Source organism: Artemia sp. Qi Xiang Cuo, chromosome 20 (genome assembly GCF_049724085.1).
Source record: "Artemia sp. Qi Xiang Cuo chromosome 20, ASM4972408v1, whole genome shotgun sequence".
Classification (NCBI taxonomy): domain Eukaryota; kingdom Metazoa; phylum Arthropoda; class Branchiopoda; order Anostraca; family Artemiidae; genus Artemia; species Artemia sp. Qi Xiang Cuo.
The window spans coordinates 32,666,195-32,681,768 of NC_142813.1; the positions used below are offsets into that span (position 1 = coordinate 32,666,195).

Sequence of the window (15,574 nt, forward strand, 5' to 3'; positions counted from 1 at the left end):
AAGTTATGCCCTGGGGGCATATAAGGTTTTTATAGAAGGCGTTGTCATAGAAACTTCAAAAGGGGCTCATTTGATTGGAAATTCAAAGGGCTAGTGCCCTTTTTTATAGTCAAAAGTAATTGGAGGCCAACTAGCCCCCCCCCGCGCCCATCATTGCCCTTAACACATCCAATCAAAATTTTGAGATAGCCATTTTGTTCAGCGTAGTTGGTTTCCAGATAAAAATATGTTTTTGAGGAGGACACACCCCCACAACCCTCAGGGCAAAGGTTTTAAGTTATGCCCTGGAGGTATATAAGGTTTTTATAGAAGGCGTTGTCATAGAAACTTCAAAACAGGCTCATTCGATTGGAAATTCAAAGGGCTAGTGCCCTTTTTAATAGTCGAAAGTGATTGGAGGGCACCTAGCCCCCCCCCCCTCCAACGCCCATCATTCCCCCAAACACATCAAATCAAAATTTGGGATAGCCATTTTGTTCAGCGTAGGTTAGTTGATTTCCAGATAGAAAATATGTTTTTGAGGAGGATTCTCCCCCAAACCCCTCAGGGCAAGGGTTTTAAGTTATGCCCTGGGAGTATATAAGGTTTTTTAGAAGGCGTTGTCGTAGAAACTTCAAAAAAGGCTCATTCGATTAGAAATTCAAAGGGCTAGTGCCCTTTTTAATTGTCTAAAATAATTGGAGGGCAACTTGCCCCCCCCCCCCCCCACGCCCTTCATTCCCCCAAACACATCCAATCAAAATTTTGAGATTGCCATTTTGTTCAGCGTAAATGATTTCCATATAGAAAATATGTTTTTGAGGAGGCCACTCCCCCACAACCCTCAGGGCAAGGGTTTTAAGTTATGCGCTGGGGGCATATTAGGTTTTTATAGAAGGTGTTGTCGTAGAAACTTCAAAAAAGGCTCAATCGATTGGAAATTTCAAAGGGCTAGTGCCATTTTTAATAGTCGAAAGTGATTGGAGGGCAACTAGCCCCCCCCCCCACGCCCATCATTCCCCCAAACACATCCAATCAAAATTTCGAGATAGCCATTTTGTTCAGCGTAGCCTAGTTGATTTCCAGATAGAAAATATGTTTTTGAGGAGGACCACCCAACCACAACCCTCAGGGCAAGGGTTTGAAGTTATGCCCTGGGGGCATATAAGGTTTTTAAAGAAGGCGTTGTCGTAGAAACTTCAAAAGGGGCTCCTTCGATTGGAAATTAAAGGGCTAGTGCCCTTTTTAATAGTCAAAAGTGATTGGAGGGCAACTACTAAACACCCCCCCCCCCCACCCCCCTCGCCCATCATTCCTCCAAACACATCCTATCCAAATTTTGAGATAGCCATTTTGTTCAGCGTAGTTGATTTTCTCATAGAAAACATGTTTTTGAGGAGGACACTCCCCCACAACTGTCAGGGCAAGGGTTTCAAGTTATACCCTGGGCGCATATAAGGTTTTTATAGAAGGTGTTGTCGTAGAAACTTCAAAAAAGGCTTATTCGATTGGAAATTCAAAATGCTAGTGCCCTTTTTAATAGTCGAAAGTGATTGGAGGGCAACTAGCCCCCCCCCCTCCCACACCCATCAGTCCCCCAAACACATCCAAGAGGAAACTCCCCCACAGCCCTCAGGGCAAGGGTTTTAAGTTATGCCCTGGGGGCATATAAGGTTTTTATAGAAGGTGTTGTCGTAGAAACTTCAGAAAAGGGCTTATTCGATTTGAATTTTAAAGGGCTAGTGCCCTTTTTAATAGTCGAAAGTGATTAGTGATATTTTTTGTTGTTGTTGTTTAGACCAGGCCACTTTATATCGAAGGAGTTGTCTTGGGAACTTCGAAAAGGGCTCATTCGATTGAAAATAGGAGGGGCTGATTCCCTTTTAAATAGTCGAAAGTGATTGGAGGGTAACTAATCCCCCTTCTACTCCTACCCTCCCACGCCCACCCTCCCATTCACTCGTCACTGACTGTTCCTCATAGAACCCCTAGGGACCTTATGTATGTAGGCGGTTCTTAAGAGCCCCGGTTTACAAGCCAGCTTTTGGGGTATTCTGTCCTTCTTTGTTTTTAGGGAGAAAAAGCTTAAGGTCGTGCAGAAAGGGGCTATGTTCTTCCTGCATGATGTTACTAAATTCTTTTCTATCTGGATTTTCAAATAATCAACAATTATCCATTTTACAATGAGATTTTACAAATAGCGAGATATAGTTAGGATTAATTTAAGCCAATCAGCATTTTTCTTAGAATCGTTAGCCAATCAGAAAATTTTATGAAAAATCTGAACGGATCAAATTAGCGCTCTTCAAATGTCGGTTATTAGCTAAATCTCCTTGTGAATGGGCCTTGAGCTGTCTCATCTATGTAAAATTTTTAGATAAAGTATATTCGTATCTTTATAGAAATCCTTTTCCTAATAATACTTTACCTTGCCTTTTATCTTACTTTTGTAATTCCTAACACCAGTCAAAAGTTGTCTTGGGCTACTGCTCAGAGGAGAATAAATAAAAAGGGGACTTATGCAAAAAAGCACAGGCAAACAGAAAAATAGAGAATCGATAAATAGTAAATTTCCAGTGGATCTAGACCCAGGTTCTTCTCCAGGAAACGTATTTATGCTCTAAGCAGTCAAGTACGACGGGGGGGGGGTGTATAGCCCTGCTTCCCCTTCCAGACGTCAAGATTGTCAGGGTTCCCACCGCAATTGCCTATATTTTTCAATGATTTGTCTGTTTTTTGTTCGTTTCTTTCCAATTTTCTTTCAAGGTTCTACAGCATTTAAGCTGTTTTTACCCAGATGAGAGAACACAAAAAAACAAAAATATGTTCATCTAGCTAAAAAAGATAATGGTTTCTTAAACTTGCATTCTATTGAAGGTAGACTCGGTGCATTCACATTTTTTTTACATCATCATTTTACAAAAAGAATAATTGAAGACTTTGACATTTTAAAACATTTGGTAAAATTTTGACTTATATAATATAGTATCTTGACGAGAAAATAAATGCCTTCTCTTAAAATTAGCGTTGCTCCAATTACTTCTCGTTATTTGCGACGTTTCAGATTTATTTCACATTTAATATTCAAATCAGTACGCGATTTTTGGAAAAATTTAAAAATTTTCACGATATAATTGTCTCACTAAAAACAGTTATTTTTCCCTGATAACTTCTGATAATTGCACTATCATTTTTTATCCCAATTAATGTTTTAATAACTTTTTTAATGCAGTTTTGTAACATCCTTCAAGATCAAAGTTTTCTATCGTCTTATCTTATCAAAGACCATTTAAAATTAAACATTCTCTTCAAATATTCTCAATATTTAAGCAGGTGCAGTAAGCTAGTGACTTCTGCTAATTGCAAAGTGTCTGCTAATTGCACTCTCTTCTTTTTTTCGTAATTTATTCCAAATTAGTTTTCAAACATACTTCAAGATCAAAACTTCTTTATCCTTATCTTATCAAACACTGTTTCTTGAAAAGAATTTACAATTTTATTTTATCTTCAAACTTACTCATTATTTAAGCAGGTGTATTGAGCTAGTCAGTTGACTATTAACAGTGTTTATATGTGTATTTTTAGTTACGTTGTTATATTAAGCGACGACTCTGGTTTTATACTTGTCTATGAAAATTTAATAAATGAAAAATAAGCAAATTTTATTTTCAAGGCTTGTGTCAATTTTTGTTTGCTGTCAAAGTGGTAGAAACGAAAATAGCGACGAAGACCACACTGCCTTTCCATCACAAACAACAAAAGTACGAAGAACAACAGGGAAATCTTTTTGTAAGACAGTGGAGCTAATTTGAATGAATATTTCGGCCCTATGTCCAAGGGCCGTCCTCAGCAAGACAAAAATATATATAACAAAAAATACTCACAACAACATGGGATCAATAAAAACCAAAAAAAAAAAAAAAAAAAAAAAGTGGAATTTTTTTTCCCCCGGAGAGGGGAGCGCTGGGCGCGCCCCTCTCCGGGTTACTGGCGAATATTTATGTGGAACATATTGAAAATTGGGCATTAGATTCGTATTTTTTGAAACATATTTTTTGGGGACGGTACATGGATGACGTAATTTCACTCTGGAACTATGGGGAAAATGAGCTTAAGGGTTTTTTAGATCACCTTAATACATACGATAGAAATTTACAGTTTACCTTGGAAATTGAAATCGCAAATAAAATCCCATTCCTAGATGTGTTAGTTATTCGTAGCTTTGATAAACTGAATTTTACTATTTATAGAAAACCAACACAAAATAATAGATATTTACATTTTACTTCAAACCACCCCCCCAAGTTAAAAGAGCAGTCGTAATATCCCTCGTCGATCGCGCCCTAAATATTTGTTCTGATTCCCACATCACAGCAGAATTAAACTTTATCAAGGACATACTTTTTGGAAATGGGTATCGTATGACATTTATTAATAGTGTAATTAATTGTAGACTGAAAAGACATGCCCGTAAAATTAATGGTAGTTTACCAAGTGAGATGTCTGACAAGCCCTTAAATATAATCTACCTCCCCTATATCCCAAAAATCACTACAAATCTTAAAAAAGTTTGCACAAAAAATAATCTGCATGTAGTATTCACAAATAATTTTAGAATCATAAATTTTATAAATTCTGGTAAAGATAAAACCCCAGTTACTCGCCAAAGAGGGGTCTATCAAATACCATGCGATTGTGGCAAATATTATATAGGTAGAACACACCAGAATTTAGAAAAGCGCATACAACAACATAAAAATGATATTGTCAAAGCCTTAAATTCTAATATTTCCACTGTTTCTGCTGATTCTGCATTAGGCAGCCATATTTTTGAAAATCCTACCCACAATATACTTTTTGATGAATCTGCCCTTATTAGCAATGACCTGGGTATAAAGCAGGTAGTCCGAGAATCAATTGAAATCAGACTTAAGATTAATAATAATATTTCCTTAAATAGGGACCTGTGGGAATATACACTAAATGCTCTTTACACAAATTTAATTAAAAATGATCTTACAAAATATTTAAAAAAACCGATAGACAATAACACATAACCGGTCACAAAAAGACCTTTGAGGTTAGCTGCCAAAAAAGCTGGATTAGCAATAAGAACGTGTTTTTAATCTATTTTTCTTTCACTTCATTGAATCGTCTTGTTTTACCTTACTTTTTATCAGTCCTGGTTGAACTTCGCTGAAGTAATGATGCTTGGACTGTTTTGAAGAAAAAAAAAAAAAAAAATTTCCACTTTTTTGTTTTTTTTTTGGTTTTTATTGATCCCATGTTGTTGTGAGTCTTTTTTCTTATATATATTTTTGTCTTGCTGAGGACGGCCCTTGGACATAGGGCCGAAATATTCATTCAAATTAGCTCCACTGTCTTACAAAAAGATTTCCCTGTTGTTCTTCGTACTTTTGTTGTTTGTGGTAGAAACGAAAGAAAGTATTTTTTCAAGTTTGGCACTCCTCCTCCAATTCACTTTTCTGGGTCGATATTTGAAATTCAGCATAGGTCAGCCAATAAACGCAGGGGTTTGCATAAGGGGAGTTATAGCGGCCGTAGTTCTGCTTTTACCCATAAAAAAAATCTTCAATTCAATGTTCCCAACCGTTAAATGACTTAATGGAAATGCCATCAGCTATGATTATTTTCATGATGCTTATGATAGATAAATTTCTTGGATTTATTCAAAAATTCATTGTCCTTCAGGTCATTTCACAGGTAGATTTTACTAATACCAATATTTACGTAGCCCTAATTTGATTCAATCAGGGTTTGTCATAAATTTTCTGATTGATTGAAAGATTCTATAAAAAATATTCTGATTGACTCAAATTATCGCTAGCTAAATGTCGGTTATTTGTAGTATTTCTTTGTCTTTGGCCAAGTCTGTCTTTTTTTTTCAAAAAAAAGCAGACTTCTGGCATAGGGATTGAGGTGGTGGCAGCCCCCTTCTGTCAATGACCATTTGTGTTTGGTTTAGGTTTTAATGTTGATCTTTCCTTTCATGAGAAAAATATATTTTTTTTTTATTTTATCTTTGTTCGGTCGAACGATGAATAGGAGGATTATATGAAGACTTTCGAAAGTTTTGATACTTTCTAAGTTGGTATTAAAATACGGTATTACATTTAATATTTATTTCAAAGTTCACAATTCCTTAATCATAAATATGCGTGTTGGGCTTGAATTTCACTTCTCACACAATTTTGTGAAGGTAAGAACGTAAAAAAAACGCAGAATAAATTTGACCTCTGGCTCCAAAGCCCCTGAAGTGTCGCAGGAACTGTGACCCCTGGTTTACAGTTGCGGAGTTACACATGCAACTATGTCATAGGGGTAATAAATACGAGGGTAGGTCATAATTATCCACAGTGTTGGTATAACTCTTCTTACGTTGTTACTACTGACGTCTGTCCTCGTTTAATTTATTGTTATGCTGTTGTGGCCCTGCCAGTTCTGTTTAGGTAAAAACTCTCTAGCTTCACAGGTTAACTTTTTACAAATCAAATAATTTTCAAGATTGATAGAACTTTCTGTTACCTTTTCGACAACCTAAGCAAAATTTCTGTTTCTATTATATTTTTTTGGAAATAATACCAGGAGTCCTGACTTAGAAAAAGGAATTCAAAGTTTTTTCTAGAGTTTCCGATTGTAATGGTTGCTACATTTTAGACGTTTACTGTCAAGAAAAGTAAGCAAGAGGACATGTACCTTATATACGAAATTAACCTTACACTAAGAAATAAGTTATAAAGCTGTCACCACGCGTCGCTTTCCTTGGCGTCCTGGAGTTAACTTATTGTAGTCAAAGTGGATTTTTTTTTTCTAACGTCGGTCGACAGATCTTTATCTTCTATGAACAGGGGCTTTAATTAGTCTTTAAGAAATAAAATTCCTTTTGTGACTTTTTCTACTTTGAAGCTTTTTGTCTGTAAATTTCCTTCATTTTGTCTATGTAAAATGTCCTAGCTTATAAGCAAAACTTTTTAGAATTCAAATAACTTTGAGTCCTGATACAACTCCATATTATCTCTTCAACAACCTAAGTAAAGTTTCCGTATTTCTCCTAAATTTTTACCAGAAATCCTGATGTCGAAACAGAAGTTCCAATTTTTGGTTTTTCTAAAATTTTCGATTTTTATGTCAATTATATTTTAGATGTTTAATGCCATGAAAACCAAGCAAGAAGAAAAGCAGTCTTCTACATCCGAAAACAAACCGTACACTAAGAAATAGAAGTTTACACAATGGACAGTTTTAATGATGTTCATTAACTGTAGTAAATACTACACACGCAATGTATCATTGGTAAAAACAAAAACGATGTAAGAGTTTGACGATTGCTTCCCACCCACATAAATTATTTTAGAACGTCTCTAATAACATATTGATCTTAAAAAAAACTTGAATTTTACTTTGGGTTATTACCTAGCTACCTCTGTTACCTACAATATTAGCCGGTCCATTAGAAGCTTGCGCCAATGAGGAGTAACGAGCAGTGATCTGTTTTTGTGGTCAGAAGGCGCATCAGGGGCCGCAAACTCTACCGTTTACTCTCCGTCTCGTAATGGTGGATCCAGGTTTCGTCGCCAGTGATGATTCTGTCTAAGAACCCGTCACTTTCGTTAGCATAGCGAAACAAATGCTTTTGCCAGATTTCCAAATGTATTTCTTTATGCAACACTCTGAGTTCTTTTGGGACTCATCTTCCACGGTCTTGCGGATGATCTCAGTGATAGAATCATGACTAATTTGCAGACGATGTGCTACTCCATCCATAGTCACTTCTAACAGAACTATGTTACAAGCGCGTTCAATATTATTATCATTTGCGGCCGTAAATGGCCTTCTGGCTCCTTCCTCATGCGTAACAATCGCCTGACCATTCTTCAATTTTCCTATACATTCGTCGACACTATCCGTATTGTATTGAAAGTCTCTGATTAATTTTGGCCCCTGGTGCACCTTTTGACCACAAAAATTTGATCACTCCTCGTTGTTCTTAATTGGTGAGAAGGATCAAATTCGCAGAATCGGGAATTTGCAGAATCAAAACTTCAAAATATAAAAAGTCAAAAGAAGGCATTTAATTTCTGGAAAACCAATGGAAGCTTCGGTTCGTAGAAGATCAGGATCTGTCTACCCACGCTAGAAAAAAAATTCCACCTTGTCTAGATAAAATTAACTCTGGGATGTCAAGAAGCGCGATGACAGCTTCAGAGATTATTGCTTAGTGTACAGTTCATTTTCGGATACAGAAAAGTGCATGTCCTCTTGCCCACTTTTCAGGGCATTAAATACCGTCTAAAAAGTATCAACATCAGAAACATTAACAAAAAAAGTCGAAGCTTCTGTGTTTCGAAATCAAGATTTACGGCATTTTCTTTCGTACTTTTCATAGAATTTATGGATTCAAAAGGTATCAAATCAACAATTTAAGAGAACAACTCCTAAAATCAGAATTTGACATACGAGCTTGACTTTCCAAAATTATTTCCAAGAAATCTAAAAAGATGCGGACTTTACTTCTTCAGTTTTCAGAGAGACAATTTAATTTTCTGCAGGAGTACGACATAAAATCGTGGTGAAAAAGCTTACTTTTCCAGCTAGGATAGTTTTGTTTTGACACCAAAAGGAAAAACAGTTTTTTTTTTCTGGTAAACAACTGGAGATTTTACAAACTTCAACGGAACTTTTCTGTCCCGTTTTACGATTACCTTACACAGGAAAGATTTCGAACTTGTATCTCATACCAATTTGAAGCTACAGACCACTAATCACGGAAAAAAAAACCCAGCAGTGATAGCTGTAGTCTTGCTCAGCAACACAATAAACGAGGGCACGTTTTTAGTTAGTGAAAACCAGAAAATAATGTAGATATTTCGGCCGAGATCTCCGTTCCGGCGTCCTAAGTTCAAAAATAAGAAAAGTACGAGGCTGAATAGAAAAGGCAAGACAAAATAAAGAGACAAATCTGAAAAGAAACATATTCGTTTGGGAATTTATTCTTTTCCGAGGCTGTTCAGGAGATATAAAATGTGATTTGAGTCAAAATTCTTAGAAGGGAGGAAAAGACTCATAAACACAGTTCATGATGGAAAATGAAACTCTTTAAAAACATGATGAATATTTCAGGGAAACAGTGGAAACTGGAAGAGGGATAGGATTAAAATGATAATTCTTAAGAAAGTCGAATCCCTACCGGGGAAGAGGTTTTTGCGAATATGTTTCTTGATTTCTACCGCATTTTTTAGCTAATTTTTTTAAAGTCCAAGAAGACATGGAATGGCATGAACGTCCACATCATCCTCTGACAACATATAGAAGGAAAAATCTTGAAAAAAGTTGAAACTTCGGTCTTAGTATCATCGAAGATGTGATGGACACTGAAGAGATTACGAGAAAATGTTTGCATGACGACTAGAAATATTTAAATGTTACAAGGTGCACCAGCTCATAATCTTGAGTCTGTTAAGCACATCTTAGTGAAGATGAAATATAAAAAAAGCAAAAGAAAAAACTTCCTTCAATATTTGCTCTGACTGGTCAATCATAAAAACTATATTTGGAAATTCAATGTAGTGCAACTCAACAATTTCTCCACGGGATGCAGTATTCAAGATCTACTTTTGCGGAATTCTGTCAACGATTGCAACTCAAAATATTTCAGAATCTCTGAAACGATGGTACAATCTGTGGAACAAACAATCTGAACCTCTGAAAACAAGGGAATCTTTAAAGTACCAAAAACAGTAAAAATGAAATCCAGTTGTTTAAAATGGTTGAGTGGAAATTTGGAAAACCATATTTATCTTAAAAAATAGAAGAAATCGGGAGTTCACTTCTTACAAAAAAAAGATCTCCATAGGCAGTTTTTGGTAGCAGTCAGGGCCATATTTAAAAACAAGAAACGTGGGTGACAAATTAGCAGAAAATAAGCTAAAAACATATAGCACTATACGTCTTGAAAAGGTGAGGACTGTGCTTTTGCTAAGGAATGGGTTCAGGATAAAAAGTTTAATATTTCCCCCTTTTTAAACTAATTTCATAGATAACAATTTTGTCTGCTGCTAGCAGAGGTTGATTGTCAGCAGCTCAAGACATTCCTAACCCTTAATTTGATGGTAAATTATTAAATTATGCTATAAATCTCTTATGTCATCAACATCACGGCGTCTGCGTATATGCATCTAAATCTTATGCGGGGCTCCCATGGCGTCAATAACGTTAATGGAGTTTGTCATAAAAGTACGAACCATAAAGTTTGTCCCGCTCACACAAGCATTTCATCTTTTTGACTTAACAGCAGTTTTTCATAGAAAGTAACTGAAATAGTGAGACATGGAGCTGAGAAAACCGTCTTTTTAAGCATTTTTTCTTTTTAATAGTAAATGAAAATATTTTTTTTCTAATACCAAGCTAAATATTTAAACAAGTATACACGATTATATTTGTAGAAACTAATTTGTATTTTGCTTATTTGAAATTTTCCACATGTGTTCTGCTATTGGTTGAACATTGCGGACTTTCTTGAAAAGGTTAAATAAAGTTTAACTTCTTTTCCGACTGCAATAAAGTCAACAAAGTTATGCGAGGAAAACGGTTTACTAACTTTATAGACAGCTTTATTAACTTTATTGACGCCGTGGAGGCCCCGCATTAGACTGCTTAAACTGACATATTGACTGAAGTTTGATAAGACGTTTGATAAATGTGGGTTTGGTGTCATCATGGCCATCTGTTTTTAAACTTGTTCGAAAATATTTTTTGAAGCAAGTTTAACTTAAAAAAGAACTAATTTTTTTTATTGTTTCGAATGGTTCAGAGGCAAATTTGACATGGCCCATAAAAATAGGACACATTCGGCAATAAAGTTCTTTTCTGACTTTGGCTTAAGTTCACCTAAAAAAAACACTGGCCAGAATTTTTTGATGCTTCTTTAAGGGGTCAAGTATGAAGATTCGATGCCATTTGGATCAAAATGCGTAGTTGCATTTATAATAGACTATGGGTAAAGAATCAAGCCTCAGACGCAGTAACGTAGTTTCGTCAAAATCGTAGGGGGTGGGGGGGGGGGAGTTGGAACCAGTTTTCTGAAGTCAAGTGAAAATGACAGTGGGGCTGGGGAGGGGTGGCAAATCAAGGCCCGAAAGGGGCAGCTGCCCCCGTCCCCCTTAGCAAATTACGCCCCTGCTCGGGCACAAACGCATTCCGGGCACGTTTACTTCGGACCACGGTTAACTGTTTTTACAGCAGCATTTGTTTGCTGGCTTCCGAAAGTTCTAGGTTTGATCCAGCGAAACTTAAACCTTTATTTGAAATCCAAACCAATAAATTAAAATTAAACTTTTTTTGTATTTTTCTGCTTCTACTGGCTTATGCTACAATGTTAGCGGCGTATTAAGTTATTAATTCCTATTGCACCTATTGACTTTACACTTAGTACGTTTAAAACAGTAGTTCTTATAGATGGATTAGCACTGATAAATATTTTGGCTGTCAAAGGCTAAATTTTTTAGGAGGAAATTTGATATAATTAGATTTAGGATGCACTAAAAATAAGACAAATAAAAATAAACAAAAGAGCCAATAAACGGTTGTAAACTTAATAATTTCTTAGACCACACTGCTTTTCCATGTATAAAAAAAAATAAGCGAGAAAAACGGGTTTCAATTTCAACAAAGCAGTGAACAAAAGCAGTTCACTGCTTTGTTGAAATTAAAACCCGTTTTTCTTGCTTAATTTTTCGTGGTTGTTAAGTTTAGTAAAAAAAAGTGAAAACGCTACAAATAAAAAACAAATATTTCGAATTTTGCATTCGAAGTATTTTTTTTTTCACAATTTGCATTCTCTTTATTCAGGCTTTGGACTTCCTTTTTCGTTTCATCGTTTTGACTCTAAATAAGAAATTATTTTTAAACAGAACTAGAAATGTAATCTTCTGAATTTCATCCTTTTTTATTTGTTTCATATGCTTAATCAATTTGGCTTATTAATTTTGCTACTACTTTCTGCACTATTTTTATTTTATACTGGTCTTATTGTACCTCGGAGCAATTATCATTATAGGATTAATGTTGATACTCTTATGATTTTGCAAAAAAAAAAATCTTGTTTTTTGCACAAAATTGGGTCCAACTACTTTTTCTTCCGAAAAATACTGTTGTTCAAAATTGTTTCTCAGATCCTTTTTTTAAGAAAAGCTAGGCTTACGTGCAGGTGGAGGAGGTCTTCAAGTCCATGGCCATCCTCCCTCCCCCCTCCAAAAAAAAATTCGAATGCTCATGCGTAACTTAGGTGTCCCGCCAAATACTAAACACGCTAACAATTAAGAAATTCTAAAATTTAGAAATATACAATGTTGAATCATTCTTGTGTAGGAGTAAATTGAAGAAAAGGTAAATAGAAAAAGTAAATTGAAACCGAACTACCTCCCCTTAAACACACTGTTTCATTTTCTGACTACGGAAAAAAGAAGAACAAATATATTATCCTTATATAAAACAACAGATCACTGGACTGGATGACAGAGCAAAAAAACTTATAATTTTATTTCATTCTCTAGTTTGCTGTGGGTTTTGATATTACTGTAATGACTCAGAGACATAATAAATTAAATTGATATAAACTGACAATACTCGTCTTCACATTACGGGTCTTTGAATCTGGTTTCATCTTTTCTAACCAAATTCTATGGTATTTACAAAAACTGATTAGTATTTGTCGCTGACACTCTTTGCATTTGAATAAATAAAATCAAGTTGCATAATACATTTCCAGCAGGGCCAGCGGCCATGCCTGCACACCTCGGTATTTTATACGTCAAATTGACTAATGCTGTGATATTTTATACGTCAAATTGAGCTAAAAAAAAAATTGAAAGAGGGAGAAAAATTTGAAAACATCAATAACTGCTATGCTCTGAAAGATAAAAAAATTGTTTTGTAAAAATATGACGCTTCCCTGGCAAAAAGCAACAACAAACTTCTTACATTCCTGGAGTTTTGAAGGCTCGCCCCCTCCCCATCTCGGGACTTTTTAATAATGCTCAATGTATCCAGAAGCTTATCTAATAACCAAAATACAGAAAATACGTATATGTCGTCATTTTAGATGACGTCATATTATATGACGTCATATTTACCATATATACTACGGTTTCGAAGTAGTAGTAATTATATGAAAAGCACAATTCTTGTAAGTAAGTAAAAAATGTTCAATTTTAAAAGTATTGCCATTGTGACATGTGTGAGAATAGCTGGCTGGTGGGCCTATAGAAAGTTTAGCTCAACCTCAAAGGAGCCTTGCGAAATTAAGCAAGGTATTATAGTTTGCAGTGATAAGCCCACTTATCAGGAGTCGCTGAAAGACTCAGAGGAAAGTGATGGACCTTCTACTACGATGGAGGTAGTTGGAGCTGTCGAAGATACTGCAGCTGCTGAGACAAAGGAGGAGGAAGACTCTTGGATTAACTCTCATCCAGGGAAAAATAGTAAACCATCCAGTGAGGCTATGATAGTCAATGCTGCAACTTCAATGGAGCCTAGTGCAAGTCAGCAACAAATCACAATTTCCTGTGGTAAGCTGATTGTAGACTCAGAATTCCTCGTCCTTACAGAAGCACATAAAAACAACGACAAAAAAGGAATAAAAAAAGAGAAAAAAGAAATCAACAATGAGCAGGAGTCAGAGACACATTTAGAAAAAAACGGTGAACCTTCTACTATGAAGAAGGTGTTTGAAGTTTCTGATGATTCTCCAGCTGCCAAAACGAAGGAGGAAGAAAGAAAAGAATATAAAATGTCAGTTGATGGAGTTTTAAATAGGAAATTAAGTAGGAAAAGGAATAAATCAGCCAAGCAGGTAGTAAGCACTAGGTTAAGTGATGCAGTTCGTAATGGAGACCTAGAAAGAGCTAAGGAATTGATCTACTCTTATGGGCTGTCTTACTCAAAAGAATGGTCAGATGGATACGTATTACTTTGTGAAGCTTTGATAAACAAGCATATAGCTATTGCCAAATTACTTTTACATCACGACTGTAAAGTTAACTTTGAAAACGGAATGCCTTCTTCATTTTACACCTTTCCTACGCCACTTCATTTGGCAATTAATATGGATGATATAGAAGTTGTCAAGATGGTTTTAGATAAAGGTGCTAGGATTGATGCAAAAAACGAGCTTGGTGCCACTCCACTTCGTATGGCAGTTGAAAGGGGTGATATAGAAGTTGTTAAGATGGTTTTAGATAAAGGTGCTAGGATCAATGCAAAAGACATTGATGGCAAAACTCCACTTTATGCAGCAGTAAGAAATGACAATTTTAAAATCACAAAATTACTCTGTAAGCATGGAGCTGATGTTACTTTAAGACACCGTAACGGGATCAGCGTAATTCATATAGCAGCTTCATATGGATGCCCGCGAATTATTGATTATCTTTTGAAAAATGGAGCTGATGTTAATGTAAGAACAGATGAGGATGAAACTCCAGTTCATATAGCTGCTAGTAAAGGACACTTCCATACTCTGAATTTATTGCTATAACTCGGTGCTAACTCTAGAGACATAGTTAACTCTAGAGACAAATATGGGAGAACTCCACTTCATACAGCTGCTTTTGGAGGATACTTCCATACTCTGAAATTATTGATAGAACATGGAGCTGATGTTAGTTTAAGAAACCGTAACGGGCTCAGTGTAATTCATATAGCAGCTTCATATGGACGCTCACGAATTGTTGATTATCTTTTGAAAAATGGAGCTGATGTTAATGTAAGAACATATGAGGATGAAACTCCACTTCATATAGCTGCTACTAAAGGACACTTCCGTACTCTGAAATTATTGCTAAAACACGGTGCTAGAGTTAACTCTAGAGACAAATATGGGAGAACAGCTCTTCATAATGCTTGTTTAATCCCGAGTGAGCAATCTGCTAAAATCCTTCTGGAATATGGATCTGACATAAATATCATATGTAACAGTGATAGGTTAGTTCTTAATACGATGTGTGATAACTGCGTGATATCCAATTATATACATTCTGAGAAGATGAAGACTAATATTCATATTATATACCACATAATAAAAATGAAAGCAGCAAATTTGTATGTGTGTCAAAGAAATGAAATTTATCAAGACGAATTGAGTTTTATAAAGAGCTATTTCGATCATATTGGCTGTCCTGGCGGTATGTATTTTTATGAGGATGAAGGGGATTTTCGGGATCGTTGTGAGGTAGAACTAGCCAACATGAAAAGAAGGAAAATTGTTAATTCCACTATATCATTTTATGACATTTTGGCCAAAGGAGAAAGCTCTTTAGCAGCATACACGAGGAATGAAAATGTAGTGGAAGTATCAAACACATTAAACTACGAAAAAAAGTTTCCATTATATGCTAGCATGCTAAAACGTAACTTCAGAAAGGGTATGAAAAGGAATGAGTTACTTGAGTCGGCCAATAGAAGCTTCAACGGCTATGCCAAGTTACCATATATATTTGCTGAAAAAATATTGAGGTATCTAAGCAATGAAGACTTGAGAAATGTGATAAATGTTTTTGAGCCTAATTGTGTGAGTTAA

The 15,574-nt window shown here is 35.7% G+C and overlaps 1 protein-coding gene across 1 annotated transcript; it reads left to right on the forward strand.

Annotated features, from left to right (window-relative positions):
- Positions 1–13,198: 13,198 nt before the first annotated feature.
- On the forward strand, positions 13,199–15,574 carry LOC148940112 (uncharacterized). The gene is made up of 3 exons (XM_089106076.1): positions 13,199–14,141; positions 14,241–14,526; positions 14,569–15,574. The coding sequence occupies exons 1-3, from the start codon at positions 13,199–13,201 to the stop codon at positions 15,572–15,574; spliced, it is 2,235 nt and encodes a 744-aa protein (XP_088962202.1).

What these genes read in the sequence shown, in the direction of transcription:
- LOC148940112 (XM_089106076.1), top strand. Translation starts at nt 13,199, where the DNA reads ATGTTCAATTTTAAAAGTATTGCCATTGTGACATGTGTGAGAATAGCT. An exon ending in CAAGATGGTTTTAGATAAAG is followed by an intron (nt 14,142 to 14,240) that starts GTGCTAGGATTG and finishes TTTTAGATAAAG; the next exon opens with GTGCTAGGATCAATGCAAAA. An exon ending in TTCCATACTCTGAATTTATT is followed by an intron (nt 14,527 to 14,568) that starts GCTATAACTCGG and finishes AGTTAACTCTAG; the next exon opens with AGACAAATATGGGAGAACTC.